This window comes from Solea senegalensis, linkage group LG19 (assembly GCF_019176455.1).
Source record: "Solea senegalensis isolate Sse05_10M linkage group LG19, IFAPA_SoseM_1, whole genome shotgun sequence".
NCBI lineage: Eukaryota > Metazoa > Chordata > Actinopteri > Pleuronectiformes > Soleidae > Solea > Solea senegalensis.
Window position 1 is genome coordinate 3,290,374 of NC_058038.1, and position 16,220 is coordinate 3,306,593.

Below are 16,220 nucleotides of genomic sequence, written 5' to 3' on the forward strand. Positions count from 1 at the left end.
CACCCTCTCATTTTAACCTCCTCATCATCACCATCTTCAACATCACAGCAGCTTGTTTCTCAGCTCATTCTTATCGCAGTGATCGCTAAAACTTGGCAAAATAAATTAAACACTTCCGCCCCCTGATGTCCAAACAGTGGAAGTGCACAGCACCAGTGCTTAAACTTTTGAACTGTTGTGTCTAAAACTTTCACTTTTATATAAAATTAAAGGTTATGAAGAACCTTTAAAATGTCACACTCTGCAACAAAGAACTTAAAACAACCATAAATGTGAATTTTGTTGATTTTTCATTCATTTACAGGCTTTTTTTTGTTTAAATATCAATAAAATATCTTGTTTTCATTTAAATAAATGACTCTCGAGCTTCCCTTAGACTGAATCACCTGCTCGTCATGATGATAAGAAGTTTCCAGTCACCATCTGCAGATCACACAGATTCAGTCTCTCGGCCAATCACAGCTCGACAGGGGTGGGTTATAAAGCCCAAGGTAAGGAAGGGGGAGGGAGGGGTGAGGAGGGATGGAGATGACGTAATGTCCTGCTCAGAGAGGTTGTCGACCTGAAGAGAAAAATCCAATGTAAATTTTAGTTCTGTCGTGTGAAATAAAAATAAAAATAAAAATAATACCCGAGCTGCAGGTTCTTCAGACTGGACTGTGAATGGAAGAGTGAATGAGTGAATTAAGTTTTTGTTTTTTTTTCCAAACATTAACAGTGTCTCATAACATGAAAGACACATAACATCATGCAGGTCGTTTTCTGAGGGGGTGTCACACAACATGACATCACACTTCACATGACATACAACATATCACACACATCACACACAAACTACATCACATCACGCATGACATCACACACAAACCACATCACACACAAACATGACAAAACAAATCACAACAGGAGGTTGTGAACAGTAAATGTGAAGACAAGTTTTCTTTAGTTTTAATGTAAATGGAGTCTTTTGTTTGTGTGACGATGAACTTCTGCGTAAACACAAATAAACATGTCAACATACAAACGAGTGTCTGTACCTGATCATCATCAGTGATTCTTCTTCTCGCTGACGTTTCCTTCCACATTTTCCTGTTAAATACTTGTAAAAATGTTTCACTCTTCTCATATAAGCAATACATAAATATAAATATGTTTTAAACCCAGTGCAGCTTTGTTTTTACCTATTGGTACTTTATTATTATTATTATTCTTATCATGATCAATAATAAAAGGGTTTTAGTCCTTGTAAATAAACTTATTTTTAAACATTTAAAATCTTTTGTTCTCCCATATCCATAATCAAATATTATTTCAACCTAATCTTGTCTTAGTTTACTTTATGTCTTCCACCTTTTTAACCCTTTAATTATTTTTATTGTTTTTTTACGTTCTTTGAAACATATTTTAATGGATTATAATCTTAAACTTCATATTATTTAATTTTAATTCTGTCTCTGTGTTGTTTTTCTTAACTCTCTGTGAGAAACATAAATAACTAACCAAATGGATAAATAACTGTGTCCTCTCCTGCGTCTTCATCCAGCAGCGATGACAGCGCTGATGGACAGGAAGCAGCTGCGTGGACACCAGGAGGGGTGGGGCCCTGCAGGGTCATGGGAGGTCAGCGGGTCAGAGGAATGCTGATAGGAATGCGGCCGGGGAGCGTCCTGTTCTGTCAGCGACTCCCCGGGGAGCCATGACAGCGGAGGAGAGGACGACCCCCTGCAAACATTCAGATTTATCCATGGTGTCAAACTCGCACACATGTTGCCCCCACAATCCACTTTGAGTGGCCCGAAGGGACTCGCTAGAGACACAACGATACAATGTAATGACAATGTTTAAGTCACGATACGATCACGATATTAAGTCACAGTACAATATTACAATATTTAACTAACCATAAGATATTATGATGTTTAACTAGTGATATATTATCACGATATTTAAGTCACGATACGATATCACAATATTTAACTAACAATAAGATATCATGATATTTAACTAGCGATATATTATCACGATATTTAAGTCACAATACAAAAATGATCGCGATGTATAAGCCACAATAAGATATCATCACAATATTTAAGTCAAGATATCAGGATATTTAACTAACAAATTATTATCACAACATTTAATGATATTTTATCACAATATTTAACTAACGATATGATCGTAATATTTAAATCACAATACTTTATCATGATATTTAACTAACTTTTTTTGACTAAACTTTTTTTTTTAATGCTAATCCACCAAACATTTGTTTATTTAAAAATTCTATGATTCAAAATGTGATTCCTGGCATCTCAAAAGTGATACAATATTACCATATTTCACTGTATGTCTTTTTTCCCTCCCGACTGTTAGCGGCCCAAACTTAATAAAAGGTTATTTCTGTTTATTTGTGTTATTTAAACATTCATTTCACATCATAAATGTTGTTTTTATTATATTTATATCGTTCCATATCAAAACTAAACACTTTCTTCACTCATTTTGAAATATCGCAGAAATATCATTCATAAATATTATTGCGACATCCTGATGGAATATCGGGATCGTGTAGATGCAGATAATGACACGTGTGTGTGAAGTTACGATGTTTTAAATAAAGACTTTATTTTTCTTTTAGAGGTGTATTTGAATGTTTCAACACTGACAAAAAAACCCGACACGGATTTAACACAGATTTCTGAGAATACGATGAAAATACCAACGCCGACCACAGACACGAACAAACGATACAACGACAACAATCGAGTCTGTCTGAATTCACACCAGTGTGTGTGTGTGTGTCAGTGCAAATCAGAGTGTGTGTGTGTGCGTGTGTGTGTGTGTGTGTGTGTGTGTTAAGGCTGTACAGGCAGGTTCTGTGGAGGCTCGGCAGGAAGATTATTCGGGACTTCAGCCTCCTGATCAGCTTTTGTTTCTGTGAAAGACAATAAGGAGAGGAGGAGCAGAAACAGAAAAAGAAGAATAAAAGGGAAGGAATAGAAGAAGTAAGAAAAGAAGGAGGAGGGGAGGACAAGAAGGAACAGAAGGAGAATGAGAAGAAGAAACAGAATGAGGAGAAGGTATAAAAGAAGAAGAGTAAAAGAAGAATGAAAAGAAAAGAGAAGGGATGGAAAAGAAGGAATATAATGAGGAGGAGAGGAAAAGGAGAAGAAGGTATAAAAGGAGGAAAAGAATGAACAGAATAAGGAGAAGACAAAAAGAGAAGAAGGAATGGAGGAGAAGAAGAGGTAAGGAGATAAAAAGGAGAAGGGATAAAAGAAGAAGGGGAAAAGAGGGGATAGATGGAGAAGAAGACGACGAGAAGAAGGAACAAAAGATAGAGGGGAAAAGAAGGAACAAAAGAGGATGAAGAAGACAAACATTTAGACAAAAGAATAGAAGATGAAGTACGAAAAGAAAAAGACAAAGACAAAGAAAGAAGAGGATGAAGAATAAATAGAAATAAAGAGCAGAAGGAGAATGTTCACTGTCACAGATTAAATTCACACCGAACACAGTTTTCATTTCTCCAGTTTTTTTTTCCTACCTTTCTCTTCAGGTTGCGGTGCCTTTGGCTGAAACTGCAGTTCTCCGTTAGGACCAGCAGGGGGCAGCGCGTCTGCCCCCTCCTTCTGTCTCTGAGACATTTCTAACACCGCCTGAAAAATACGATAGTAATATAGACAAAAGAATAAATTATAGTGTATAACAGCAGTTTTACATAGATTTAGGTGCATTTTATTTATTAAAAGGTCACATGAGGGAAAAACAGAGGCAGGACCAGGATTTGACTGAGTGAAGAAAACAAAAACGTGGATCTGAACACGGTCAGGTCTTGTGGCTCAGTTACCTGCTGGTACTCCTTCTTCTGGGCCTCCAGCGCTTTGCCCCTCTCGTTCAGCAGCTCCTGCTCCTGGCGCAGAGTCTCCACCCTCCTCTTTAGCTCCTCCTCTTTGTCCCTGAGCTCCACCTCAAAGCGCTGCAGCTCCTCCTCTGTGTACGCCGGCTTGGCGTCCAGAGTCTGGAGGAAAAAAAACAAAACAAAAAACATGAATGAACAAAAGGACATTTGTGAATCTTTGTAAACCTCTCGCTCTCCCACAACAAACTCCAGTGTCAGTGACACAAACTGGCCACACGAGGCAGCAGAGGACCAGCAGCACCTGTGCCCCAGTGAGGTAAAATCGACAATTTTCTCGGGAGAGAAAGGTCAGTTTGCTGTTGTTAAAGTCTGTCTAACAGTGACATTATCAGGTAAATATACACAACAGACTTTAGCTGAGGTCTCACATCACAGGTGAATTCAAATTTCAGAGTCCTGGGCCACAAATGTACCGTCTACGTTGGGATGTCCCAAATCAAGCGGACTGACACACCAACAGCCTCTTTCTGCTGCAGCTGCCCTCATTACAGTCAAAACATTCATGTGATATCATTTATTCTTCAGCAGGACAAACTGTACAACCACAGAGTTCATAAACACTCACAATGTTCTTCACGGCACTTAAAACGCCTCTCTGAGAACAAACCAGTCCTGCTGCAGCACACGCCCCGCGGGCAGAAGGCACACCTCAACTTGAACCACATTGAACATATACACACACACACACACACACACATTATTTTATTTATTTATATATCTATATATATATCTATATAGATATATATATATATACACACACACATATACACACACACACACACACGTGTATATACATATATATGTACATACATACATATATATACACACACATATAAACACACATAAAAATAAGACTGATCCACTCCTCGTTACCTCCCACTCTTTAGGATTATTAAACTCCCGCTTCTCTGTGGATTTGAGGAACTCCTCCAGGCTCACCAGTCGGTCCTTGTTTGTATCCACCTTCAAAAACACAGACATGAAGACGTTCTCATCAGTTCAAAGGTTTTATATTTATGTCAGGAGCTGGGGTCAGCTGAGGCCACCGAGGTTTTTACAACAGAAAACTAAACATATTTGGAGTTTTAATGTTTAACTGAAGGCTACATCAATTCATCCAACACACTTGGAGGGAAAGAATGAGGCTTATTCAGCTACAGATATATCGCCAATGAATACGGATACATTTGACTTATTGTACAGAGAAAATTAGAATCACAACCACAATGTTTATTTAGCCTCCACTGACCATGGAAGTTTCCGTCTACACAGGTTTCTCTAAACTAAAACAATGTTAACATGTTTTTTTAAAAGCAATTTAATGTCCAAGAGGCCAATAAGATATTCTTGACCTTTGACCTCCCAAACTGCCTGCTATAGTAAAAAGTATTTTTTTAAGGTTTTCATAATCAGAATACTAAATTAACCCCTGGTGGGAAATTGGGTGAGTTGTATGCGTGTAAAAAAGGGACAACAGCAAATAAAAAAGGCTCACCTCATTAAATATATGTCAGGCTTAGTCCACAATATCTTAAGGTTGTGTTTGCCACTTTATATCATCTTTACTCAGCCTTTCTTAAACCACTCACTCTCCCACACCAAATCCCACACTGGAGCTGCTGGTCGTCTGCTGCCTCGTGTGGTCAGTTTGTGTCACTGAGGAAAATCTGAACAAAGGTTTTCAAATGCCAAAGTCACAAAATAAGACATTTGAATGTAGTGATGGAGGCAGCGGTGGATGAACAACTCCTGTGTGCTGTGACGTAAAATCGCTGATTTTCTCTATGGACTTTGGTGTGGCAGAGTGAGACGTTTAGAAAGTGAATTTCTTGGGGGAAACGGCAAGTACCAAGTTATGATGGAGACAAGAGCAGGGAGATGAGAGAAAGTAGTGAAGACTCACGTTGTTCATGATGTGCTCCCTCATCCTCAGTCTCTCTTCCTCCATCTCCATCATGTCGTCCTCCTCGTTCTTTGGGTCGTAGACTTTCTCCAGCTGGAGGAAGTGGGAGATGAAGAGATGTTAGCGGGCAGCAGCAGGGACGCTCTCTGCATCAACTTTAAAACCTTTAATTCCTTAAAGGACGAGCTAAAACCGACGATCGTCCACTTGTCATGTTCCCTCAGGAGATCTTTCCGAGCTCTTCTTTTTTTACCTCCTTCGTGAAGAGAGCCTCCAACTCCTGCTCGTCTAAAAGCCCGTCTTCATTTGTGTCTAAAACAGGGAGGAGAAGTGTGATAAATATGTTTTATAGAAATCTCACTGAGTTGTTGAATTTAGAGACCCACCATGCAGTTTAAAGAAGGTTTTAGGGTTGAACTCCTGCGGATCCAGTCCGTCCGTCTCCTCCCAAACTTCCCGCAGCTGAGCGACGCTACCCTGAACACAGAGCAGGAAAAATGCGTTCAAAAATCTTGATTTTTTTTCCTTCACCCGTTTCCTTCCAAAAAACAAACACGTTGTTTTTTTTCGGAAGTTCCCTGTTGCTCACCGGAGCGTTGACTTTGGGATGCTGGCGGTGTTTCTCCTTCAGCTCCTGCATCCTCCTCTCCTCCTTCTCCCTCTTCTCCTGGTCCAGGCCCTTCAGATACTCCCGCCTCTCGTGCTCCTTCAGCATCTCGTAGCGCTTGAACTCCTCGTGTCGCTCGGCGTCGTAGTTCTCCAGGTCCTTTGTGGCCTGGACAGAGAGGTTTTTGATGAGTGGCCAAGGCTGCGAATTAACACTCTGTTTTTGATTTGTTTTAGGTTCTTATGCCAATTCTGAAAAATCTACTTATCATCTCTGAATTACGTTTTTTTGTGACAATATCTCATGAGGTTAATGCTCAATCATGTTTAAACTCAATGACACAGCAAGACCAAACTGAAGCTTGACTCAAAATATTACATCACAACTAAGACTGCAACAATTAACCAAGAACTTTTCTTCTCCTTAAATGTGAATATTTTCTGGTTTCTTTGCTCCACATAACAAAGAAATCATTAATCACGGGATAATTTTATTTTTTTTGAGCAAATAAGGCATTTCTTCTGACTATTCTATTAATTGGGGAAATAATCAACATATTACTTGATGATGAAAATAATCATGAGTTGCAGCCCTAGTCACAGCAAATTAAACTGTAATCTTAATTCATTCCTTTTAGAAAAAAATTGTCCAACCCCATCATATTTAAATGCTGAATATATCAGACCTGACATCAGACCAAAGTCCATAGAGAAAGGTGGTGATTTAATCTTGTGGAAACAGGGAGCTGCTTGTGTGCTGCTGCCTCGTGTGGTCGGTTTGTGTCACTTAGGTGACGCTGAACGAAGGAATTCAAGCACTAAAGTCAGGAAACGTCATACTTAAACTTACTGATGGAGGCAGCGCTGGATCGACAACGTCCATGGGCTGTGATGTAAAATCGCTTATTTTCTCTATGGAATTTGGTGCAGGAAGCTTTATAAAAATCTTTATAGCTTAAAAAAAACAGATCATAACACATCATGGACGGCTTTCATCACTGACTGCTGGGCTCTTACTGTGGAGATGAGCAGCTCCAGGTCTTTGGCCTCAAACGTGTTTTGATTGTGTGGATCCAGATGTTCAAACTGCCTGAGCAGGGAGGCGTGGTCCATCTGCTCTCCTGCACAGTAAACAACAACAACAACACATCTATGACTAAACAACACACTGGACGACCGACAAACACGCTGTATGACATGATACGTAAGAGAAAAACGTCTGTATGAAAATAACTGATTTTACTGAGTAAATCAAGCAAAAAACAGAGTCATTTTTGGTTTCAGAGATTTGTTTTGTGTTTTTCCACTGAATAAATCATTTAAATTGGGCATTTTGCAGGGTGGATTGACTTCAAAGACTACATCTATATTATAGTTTAAATTAGGGCTGAAACAGTTAATCAACTATTTGTGTTCTTCTTTCAAAGAGGACATATTACACCCTATTTCTCCAAGTTAAAATAGTTCCCTGGTGTCCTAATGAACATGTCTGTGACATGCTAAATACCATAAGGATGAAGCACCAAAGTAGTTCAATAACCTGCCAAAACCGCCCCTTTCAGAACGCTCGGTTTTGTGCATGGTCCCTTTATATGCAAATGAGACACAGGCAAACACACACCCACTTCTTCCAGGGGGTTTCTAATGTGTCCTCTTTACAGCGCTCACTCGCTCAGCTCCTGTTCCCTTTGCTCCATTCCTCTCCCCCTCCCTCCACTAGTTCTCTGACAATATCAACATGGCAGCGTGCGCGGAAAACAGCGAGAGTGCCGTCACAGGAAGAGACGTCCTACATAAGGATCAAGCCGAATACTGTCCAACTGTAAATCAGTTAAAAACACTTAGGGACAGCACCGCTGATCTCCAGCGGCGAGCTGCCTAAACTGGCGCTGTATGTGACTGTATCAGACTGAGTCTGTGCTCCGGTCATGGAGGACGTACTGACCAAATATTTTTAATTAGGACGTATCAGAATGGTCAGTAATGAGCTCTATGTGACCTTTTCTTAACAATGTGTATGTTTGTACGTCGCTGACTAAATACGGCGACCGATGGCCGCAGTCTGATGTGAAGTGGTGCGAACACACGTTTGCTGACTTTATCCGGCACATTAGCTTCATATATAAAATCCTCTGTAAAACACTGTGCTCCACTGTGCAGCCACCAACAGCACACTTGTCCCTCCACGTTGACATAATACCGCTCTTCCTCCCTTGCCTGCACTCTTGCATTTTATAGGGACAAGGTGGAGCTGCCGTCATAAGCGCAGGGAATTCAACATTGCATGTTTTATCGCCTATACTTACACTAAGGGGGACCACGAAAAAAGGACTGAGTATTCTTTTTCCACACTTTGGCGACTGGTAGGGCCTCCAGAGTCCCAAATATAAGTATTAAAATGATTAAAAAGTTGATTTAGCATAATATGTCCCTTTTAATAATTAAAACCAGTTTCTCTGAGTTTTCAGGTTTTGGTTTCTGCTTTCTTAGCTTCATATCACAAATAAAATTAAAACTGAATTTTTTTTTTTTTTTTGGACAAAACAAGACATTTAAGAAACATCATTCATTTAGACAGTCTTAAAGTATTAACCTTAACTGTAACTAGTTAATGCCTAAGCCTTTGCTTAACCCAAACCCAAGTCTTAACCCTCAAAAAGTCCTTTAAAGATCAAAATTTGTCCTCACAGCCCATTACACACATGTACACAAACGTACACACACATACTCACTCTGTGTGTTGGTGCTGTCCATTTTGGCCTTCAGCAGCATCCTGAGACGAGACACCTCCTGACGCTTTAGCTCATCCAAGCGAGTCCTGACGTGGTGACTGACCAGGTCCAGCTCTTTACTGAGACGACCGTTCTGATGGACAACACACACATTAACACACACACACACACACACACAGGTAAGGAGAAAAGCTTGTGTGTGACTGAAACAGGTTCAACACAGAAAGACCCTTAAATAAATACCTTAATATCTTCTGTGTTGGCCGTCTGCAGCTTCTCTCTGAAGTGAGGGTCTGTCTCCAGAACCTCGATCACCTCTCTCAGATACCTGTCGTAGTAAAGACCGGTGTCCTGCAACAGAGTGTGAATGCATATTTTATATATATATATATATATATATATATATATATATATATATATATATATATATATGTATACACACACCCTAACCCATCTCATCATGTGTGGCAGAAAAACAAAAAAGTACAAATTACCCCATTCTCCTCCTGCTCTTCCTCTTTGACTTCTTGGTTTCCTCCATTGCGCTCGATGGGCACCGACCACACACTGGCAGAGACGGAGAGAAGCAGCAGCAGCAGCAGCCTCATCCTCCTTCACAATAAAACACGGAACACTAGGGACTGATTAAAATAGTCACATCATGACATTAGGGCCACAATGATTATTTGATAATCCGAGGGACTCAAACTGACCTGAGGGCCAGTGAACTTCTAGTCTGGTCAGGAGGGGGTGAAGGGCTGGTCAGGTGGAAAACGTCCAACAGTTCAGAAAAAATCTATCTGTGTGGTGATTAGAAATTAAAATTACATCCAAATATTGTTCACCCACGAGTTTGAGACCCCTGGATTAATTGGTTTTAGTATTTATTCAATAATTAAAACTAGTTTTCTGATTTCTCAGCTTCTTAAATGTGATTATTTTCCAGTTTCTTTGCTCCATATAACAAAGAAATCATTAAAACCTGACTGATTTATCGATTATGAAAATTATTTATTGGTTGCAGGCAGTTCTAGATGACACTTTCACTTTTCGAAACCACATGAATATAACATCAGGTATAAGGTATAAACATGACACAAAACTGCTTATGAATGGGTTTGAGTCTCATGTTTATAACCTTATATGTGATATAATTTACTAAATACCCATATACATATAATAATAGAATGTATAAGGGGATAAACATGAGACAAAATTTCCTATATGTATCACTATTAACAGTGCATTGGCTTGAGACAACGAGATTTAGCATTAATAATATGAGTGGCTGTTGATGATTATTATTATTATTATTACTATTATTATAACTATAAGCCGAATGCACAATGTGACCTTAGAGATTCATATAAGCTGAAAAGGTCACCACTTTTGTAAACATTAAACACCGAGGAAAAAATTTCTTCGTGCGGTTTCAAGTATGAAATCTTACTGGAAATTTGACATAATATGACAAGGACACAGTCGCTGTGGGACACCTGGAGTGTTCAATATTAGGTATAGAACCTATAGAAGCACATTTTAATCAGAATAAAAAGGTTTCATGGCATTGTTTTTTATTTGTAGGTGGTTATAGCTAACGAGCTCACGAATTGGGGGGATGATTTGACAACAACATTTTAGAACAGAAACCTGGACATTTCTGTGGCGGCAATCACCCGTGAGATGTGTGTGAAAACTAACGTGGGATTTCAACAACATTTAAAGCACTCCTTCGTTCTTAAAGAGTTTAATTTTAACAGCGACGTAAATGGCTAATTGTAGCCGTGGCTGTTGCAGGGAAAACATCTAATACCGTTCTTCCAGCGCCATTTCTCTTATCATTTTAATACTTTACATGAAATACTGAGTAGTAGTTAAATCCATAAAATTAAATATGTCATTGCAGAGGAATGTCTTTTAAAAAATAAACTTACCGCAGGCGTTCAGTTTTTAATTCCTGATTCCTAATGCTGCAATCTCGGACGTGTACTTGTGTCGCAAAATGTTGACGTCATGACGCAGCGAGTGTGCCGCTTTCAGGGACAGTAGTAAAATACTCATTTGTCATGAAAACGAACGTAAACCGGATGCTAACTTTTTTATTACATACATTTACCTATTTTACGAGCGAAAACATATATTTTATATAATTGTTTTCAAAATTTTCTGAAACTTGAAAGCTGCCATTTCAAGTTCGCAAAATGTTCCGAATAGCATTTGAAGGCATCATCAAACGATAGCTAGCTAGATAGCTAAATAAATAAATAGCTAAATGAATACATAGATAAACACACAATAAACACACATTAGAAATAAAAAGCACACCAAATGTGTTTGTTATGTACAAAACATTTTAATTGTTTGAAAAATAGATTTTCTGTATATTAAATTCAGTACAAAAAAAGCACAGTCAAGGCGTGTTGAAATAAATTAGCATTGAAAGGTCACAAAAAATCACACAATTGCACGTGGTAATAATAATAACAACAATAATAATAATAATAACAATAATAATAATAATATTAAAATAAATATAATATAAATAGAAAAACAGCATCTAATCCTAGAATAAAATAACAAATAGAAAATAGATAATAATAAAAATATGGCACATGGAAAACACGTAGTTGAGGAATAAATAAAGTTGAAATAAATTAATAGAAACACTCAATAATAATAATAATAATTTTAAAACATGTCAAACCACGGCTGAGCATTTTTGAGGTCATTTTTCAATTTATATCAGTTTGACTGATGAACGTGAAGCTTTTTGATTGATTCACACTTTTGATTCAGAAATCAATGTCTCTCATGTCTGTGGGCGTCCCGGCGCGCTCGTCCTCCACGTCCTCATCCTTGTCCGCATGTCTCTGTTGAATGCCACTGTTCAGCCGCTGCCTGAGGCCGCACTCGATCATGTCACTGTAAGACTGCAGGACGAGCTGAGGACAAACAAGAGAGCGACGACAAACAAACACAGGGTTAAAACGCAAATATCTCTCTGTGTTAGACATGGAAAATACAACACAAATGTTTCCATGAGTAAAACTTCATTCAAATGTTTTATTCTTCATAAAAAAGTCTCCCAAAGTGAAAAAAATAAAAATAATTAATGTTTAATATTCAAGTTTAAAGGCAGAATAAAGTTTAAATCTGTTATTTTGTTGTGATATTGCTTTTTAAGAGCATAACTATGCCTTTTTTTCCACTTATCTCACAATTATGACTTCTTTTCATTGAAATTGCTCCCATAGCAGGCTAATAAGCTAGTCAGTGGTTAGCTTGCCACTGCTAGCGGGGTAGAGGCTAATGCTAACTAGCGGTTGGTGGCAAGCGCACGCCTGTAGGCAACACTTTTTTACACATTTACTTCCAACAAAGACACGTTCTGGTCCCACAAAGTCCGCAGTTAAACCTCGTTTATGTCACAACTGACTTTTTGTCTACTTTTAATCTCTTATTATCTTATTTATGCCACCATTTTCTATCTCTAGTTGTGACCGTTTTTATTTCACAACACTGACTCTTTTTGTTTATCTCACTGTCTCTTTTAAAATCTCAGAATTTTGACTTTATATCTTAAAATAATAATATTGTTGACATTTTATCACACAATTTCACATTTTTTGTCCGTAATTATACCCCTTTATTTGAAAATAGTTACTTTGTATCCCATTATTTTGAGTTTTCTATCTCTATTTAGGTCTTTTTATATCAATAACTATGACTTTAATCTCACAATTGTTACTTTTTTTAATCTTGTTGACCATCTCTCAGAACTGTAACTTTTTAAATCTTACAATATTGACATTTTATCATGCAGTTTTCATACCCAGTGCCTAAAAGATTCACTCACTTGTGCACTTTTACAATTGTATGATTTTAGACAAAGAACAACTGAGTTAGTTTGTTCAAATAAATCTTTCCTCATTCCTTCCTTCCTTCATTCATCCATTCATTCATTCATTCATTCAGTCTCCTCTGAATGAAGAGTCTCCTCACCGGGTCAGTGTGACACAGCTCTGCCAGTTGGTCCCTCAGAAGAGTCAGCTGAGCGGGGTCCCTGTGGCCCCTGCTGCTGCTGAGGCCCCTCAGTGCACAGTTGAGTGATGCGGCGGCGACGAGAGAGGGCGGAGCTCCCAGGAAGCGAGAGTCACACACACACATGGCAGCCAGAGTGTCACTGTGTCTCCTGAGGGTGGACAGAAGCTCCTCCTCGTCCTCGTCCTCACCGCTGTCTCCTCCTCTTCCTCCTCTTTGCTGCTCCACAGAGGACAGGAAGTGAGGGAGGAAGTCCTGAGGCGTCACCGCCGCTGTGTCCCACCTGAGGGTGGCGAGGACGACGCGTTCCATCTCCTGACAGAAGACGGAAAAATGTTGGTGTTTGTCTGTCTTCACTGTTTGTTGACATTTTTGTCTCATATTTTCACTTCATTTTAAAAATGAAGACTTTTTAACTCACAACTTTTGACTTTTTTTCATTTCAGAAATTGTGACCTTTTTCTTAATCTCTAATAATATACTTAACTTTGACATTTAATCTCATTTTTATTTCTTATTTTATAATTATGACAAATTATATTATAATTATTCCCTTCTGTCTCACACCGACGAGTTTGTCTCAACATTATCTCGACTTTTCATCTGTAACAATTAAATTTTATCTCACAATTAGGACTTTTAATCTTGAAATATTCACTTTTTTCTCCACAATTTTGAGTTATGACTCTTAACTCACAGTTTTTAAAGACTTTTTATCGTAATTTCTGCCCCTTAAATCCCACACGGGACCTTTAATGTTTCCATATGAAGATTATACGGCACAAAAATGAGTAAAACTTGATGTGATATGACTAAAAATCTAGGTTTGACTGGTTCTAAAGAGGTCGAACTCAGGTTAGTGATGTTGCTCTGAGACAGTGAAGACGTCCACACGTCCAGCTGAGGTCAAGTGAGGTCAGATGAGGTCAGGTGAGGTCAGGTGACTCACCCGCAGGGTCGAGGGCGTGAAGTCGTACTCTGCGGCGGCGCACAGAGTGTCGGCGCTGACGTTGTCGCACTCTGCCAGTTTGGACGCGATGAGGACGCAGCCGGCGACCAGACAGTACGGGGACACGGGCAGGGACAGCGAGGCGGACAGGAACCTGTCCATCAGAGACACGGACAGCGGGAAGACGGCCTCGTCGCAGCCGCACTCACAGCAGACCTGAAGAAGAGAAGAGACATACACGATCACACACGTCAGCGTCTTCACTAGGACGCACGGGTTCAGGGACAGAGTGGACGGAGACGGAGAGTGTCATACCTCCAGCGCCCACTTGGCGAGCTCCTCCCTGCGCGCCGGCTCTCTCTGGACGAGGGCGACGTAGAGCGCGGACGGCGTATACCTCTCCTCCACGTGGAGCAGCCTCTGGACGACACGCTGTCCCGACACTGTGGGGTCCCACGCTGCCCGCAGCAGCGGGGGGGACGCCCTGAGGACATCGCCCTGATGCGTGCGGCCCTGCTCCCGACTCTGCTCGTCCTCCACCTCCTCACACCACAGAGACACGGCCACGTCTCCGTCCATGTGCATGTCCCGATGAGTCAAATGTCCAAATGTGGGGGCCTTTTTTCTGTCGTTGACGCTCGCTCGTGCCGGGACGCTGTCCTCTCCTGTGGAAGCTGAGACCAGAGTGTGTCCCCGCTCGAGTGTCTCCACCCTGGGTTTTATACCCGGGCCCAGGAGGAGAGAGAGAGGGAGAGGCTCAGAGAGGGGCGGGGACCTTGAGAGGGACGTAAAATAACAAGAGGGTCAACAACAATGCGGTCGGTGCAACAACAGGTGGGGACGGAGAGGAGGAGAGCGAGGGGAGGGGGACAAGACGAGAGGACAAGAGAGGGAGTGGCCCGAGGGGACGGAGCAACAGCTTGTGTTCGACAGTGAAAGAGAGAAGGGGCGAGAGACACACAGGGAGAGAGAGATGACTATGACAATGGGATGACGGTGTGGTGTTTGTTTACGTGTGTGTGTGTGTGTGTGTGTGTGTGTGAAACACGTGTTTGATTTGAAGATGTTTAAATTATTTAGAGCTTAAATCACATTTTTTGTGTCACAGTTTTTGACTTTTATTTGAGTTTTTTCATCATTTCGTGAGTTTATTTCATGATTTGAACATTGTTTATTTTCAAATCATTTTATTGTTTTTATCTCATCATTTCATCAAGCCTGCTCATAATAACTTGACTTGTTTGATAATTTCGAATGTTTAATCTAATGTAAATCAAATTATTTTATGATTCATCTTATTTCACCATTTGACCTCATTATTAAGACTTTTTTTCAAACATTTCAGACACTTTGTATCTCATCATTTAAACTATTTAATCTAACATTTGATTTCTGTCGATTATTTTGAAACAGTTCTGTCTCATAAATGCCGACTTTTTACACAATGATGTTAATGTTTATTCTCACAATTTCCAGTTTTGATCTCATTATTATGACTTTTTTTAATCTCATATCTTTGATTTATTTCATAAGTTTTGTTTCCTGGTTTTTCTTCTCAATATTTGGAGAGTTGAGCCTTTTTTTCAGATGTCATCATTCCAACATTTTAGCTCAATATTTTTGACTTATTTCTTCATTTCGAACTTTTCATGAAATCTTTCACATTTTTTAATCTGATTGTTTCATTTTCCATCTCATAATCTCAACATTTTGAGCTCATTGACTTTAGGACTTTATATTGATTTCACGACTGTTTCTGTGTTCTATGTTGACATTTTATTTCCTAAACCTTGATTCTTTATTCCCACAATTTTCCAGTTTTTAATCTCATAATCTCACAGTTTTGACACGTTGTGTCTCATAAATTTGACCGTTTATCTTATAATTGTGTCAGAAACCTCAGAAATATCATGTCGACTCAACAGTAACTTTGTTTTGAAAGATTCAAACTCATTTAACTTGTGGGAACTTTTGGAATGAAGTCCATTTTCTGGAGGGACGGTAAATAAATGTTGCTGCGTGAAGCTCATATTTATGTCTTTTCTGTCTCATTGTCAAAACAACCTG

The 16,220-nt window shown here is 39.5% G+C and overlaps 2 protein-coding genes across 3 annotated transcripts; both read right to left on the reverse strand.

Moving 5' to 3' along the window:
* Positions 1 to 2,428: 2,428 nt before the first annotated feature.
* On the reverse strand, positions 2,429 to 11,170 carry nucb1 (nucleobindin 1). 2 transcript variants are annotated; one of them, XM_044049987.1, is made up of 14 exons: positions 11,098 to 11,170; positions 9,877 to 9,963; positions 9,658 to 9,775; positions 9,407 to 9,514; positions 9,164 to 9,296; positions 7,449 to 7,552; positions 6,415 to 6,600; positions 6,212 to 6,302; positions 6,079 to 6,137; positions 5,826 to 5,918; positions 4,796 to 4,885; positions 3,851 to 4,021; positions 3,548 to 3,659; positions 2,429 to 2,935 (listed from the first exon to the last, which is right to left on the reverse strand). In XM_044049987.1, the coding sequence occupies exons 3-14, from the start codon at positions 9,769 to 9,771 to the stop codon at positions 2,856 to 2,858; spliced, it is 1,341 nt and encodes a 446-aa protein (XP_043905922.1). In that variant the 5' UTR covers positions 9,772 to 9,775; positions 9,877 to 9,963; positions 11,098 to 11,170; the 3' UTR covers positions 2,429 to 2,855. The 2 variants fall into 2 exon arrangements, with proteins under 2 accessions (XP_043905922.1, XP_043905924.1); XM_044049989.1 differs by having other exon boundaries at positions 9,658 to 9,804.
* A 554-nt stretch (positions 11,171 to 11,724) lies between these two features.
* Positions 11,725 to 14,849, reverse strand: ccndx (cyclin Dx). The gene is made up of 4 exons (XM_044051500.1): positions 14,469 to 14,849; positions 14,154 to 14,369; positions 13,166 to 13,519; positions 11,725 to 12,105 (listed from the first exon to the last, which is right to left on the reverse strand). The coding sequence occupies exons 1-4, from the start codon at positions 14,736 to 14,738 to the stop codon at positions 11,956 to 11,958; spliced, it is 990 nt and encodes a 329-aa protein (XP_043907435.1). The 5' UTR covers positions 14,739 to 14,849; the 3' UTR covers positions 11,725 to 11,955.
* Positions 14,850 to 16,220: the final 1,371 nt, after the last annotated feature.

Excerpts from the sequence above, each read along its gene's own strand:
- nucb1 (XM_044049987.1), bottom strand. The coding sequence starts at position 9,771 with ATGAGGCTGCTGCTGCTGCTGCTTCTCTCCGTCTCTGCCAGTGTGTGG. Across the intron at positions 9,297-9,406 it reads CCAACACAGAAGATATTAAG|AACGGTCGTCTCAGTAAAGA; the intron begins GTATTTATTTAA and ends GTTGTCCATCAG. Across the intron at positions 7,553-9,163 it reads GGACAGCACCAACACACAGA|GAGAGCAGATGGACCACGCC; the intron begins GTGAGTATGTGT and ends TTTACTGTGCAG.
- ccndx (XM_044051500.1), bottom strand. The coding sequence starts at position 14,738 with ATGCACATGGACGGAGACGTGGCCGTGTCTCTGTGGTGTGAGGAGGTG. Across the intron at positions 14,370-14,468 it reads TCGCCAAGTGGGCGCTGGAG|GTCTGCTGTGAGTGCGGCTG; the intron begins GTATGACACTCT and ends TCTCTTCTTCAG. Across the intron at positions 12,106-13,165 it reads AGCTGTGTCACACTGACCCG|CTCGTCCTGCAGTCTTACAG; the intron begins GTGAGGAGACTC and ends GTTTGTCCTCAG.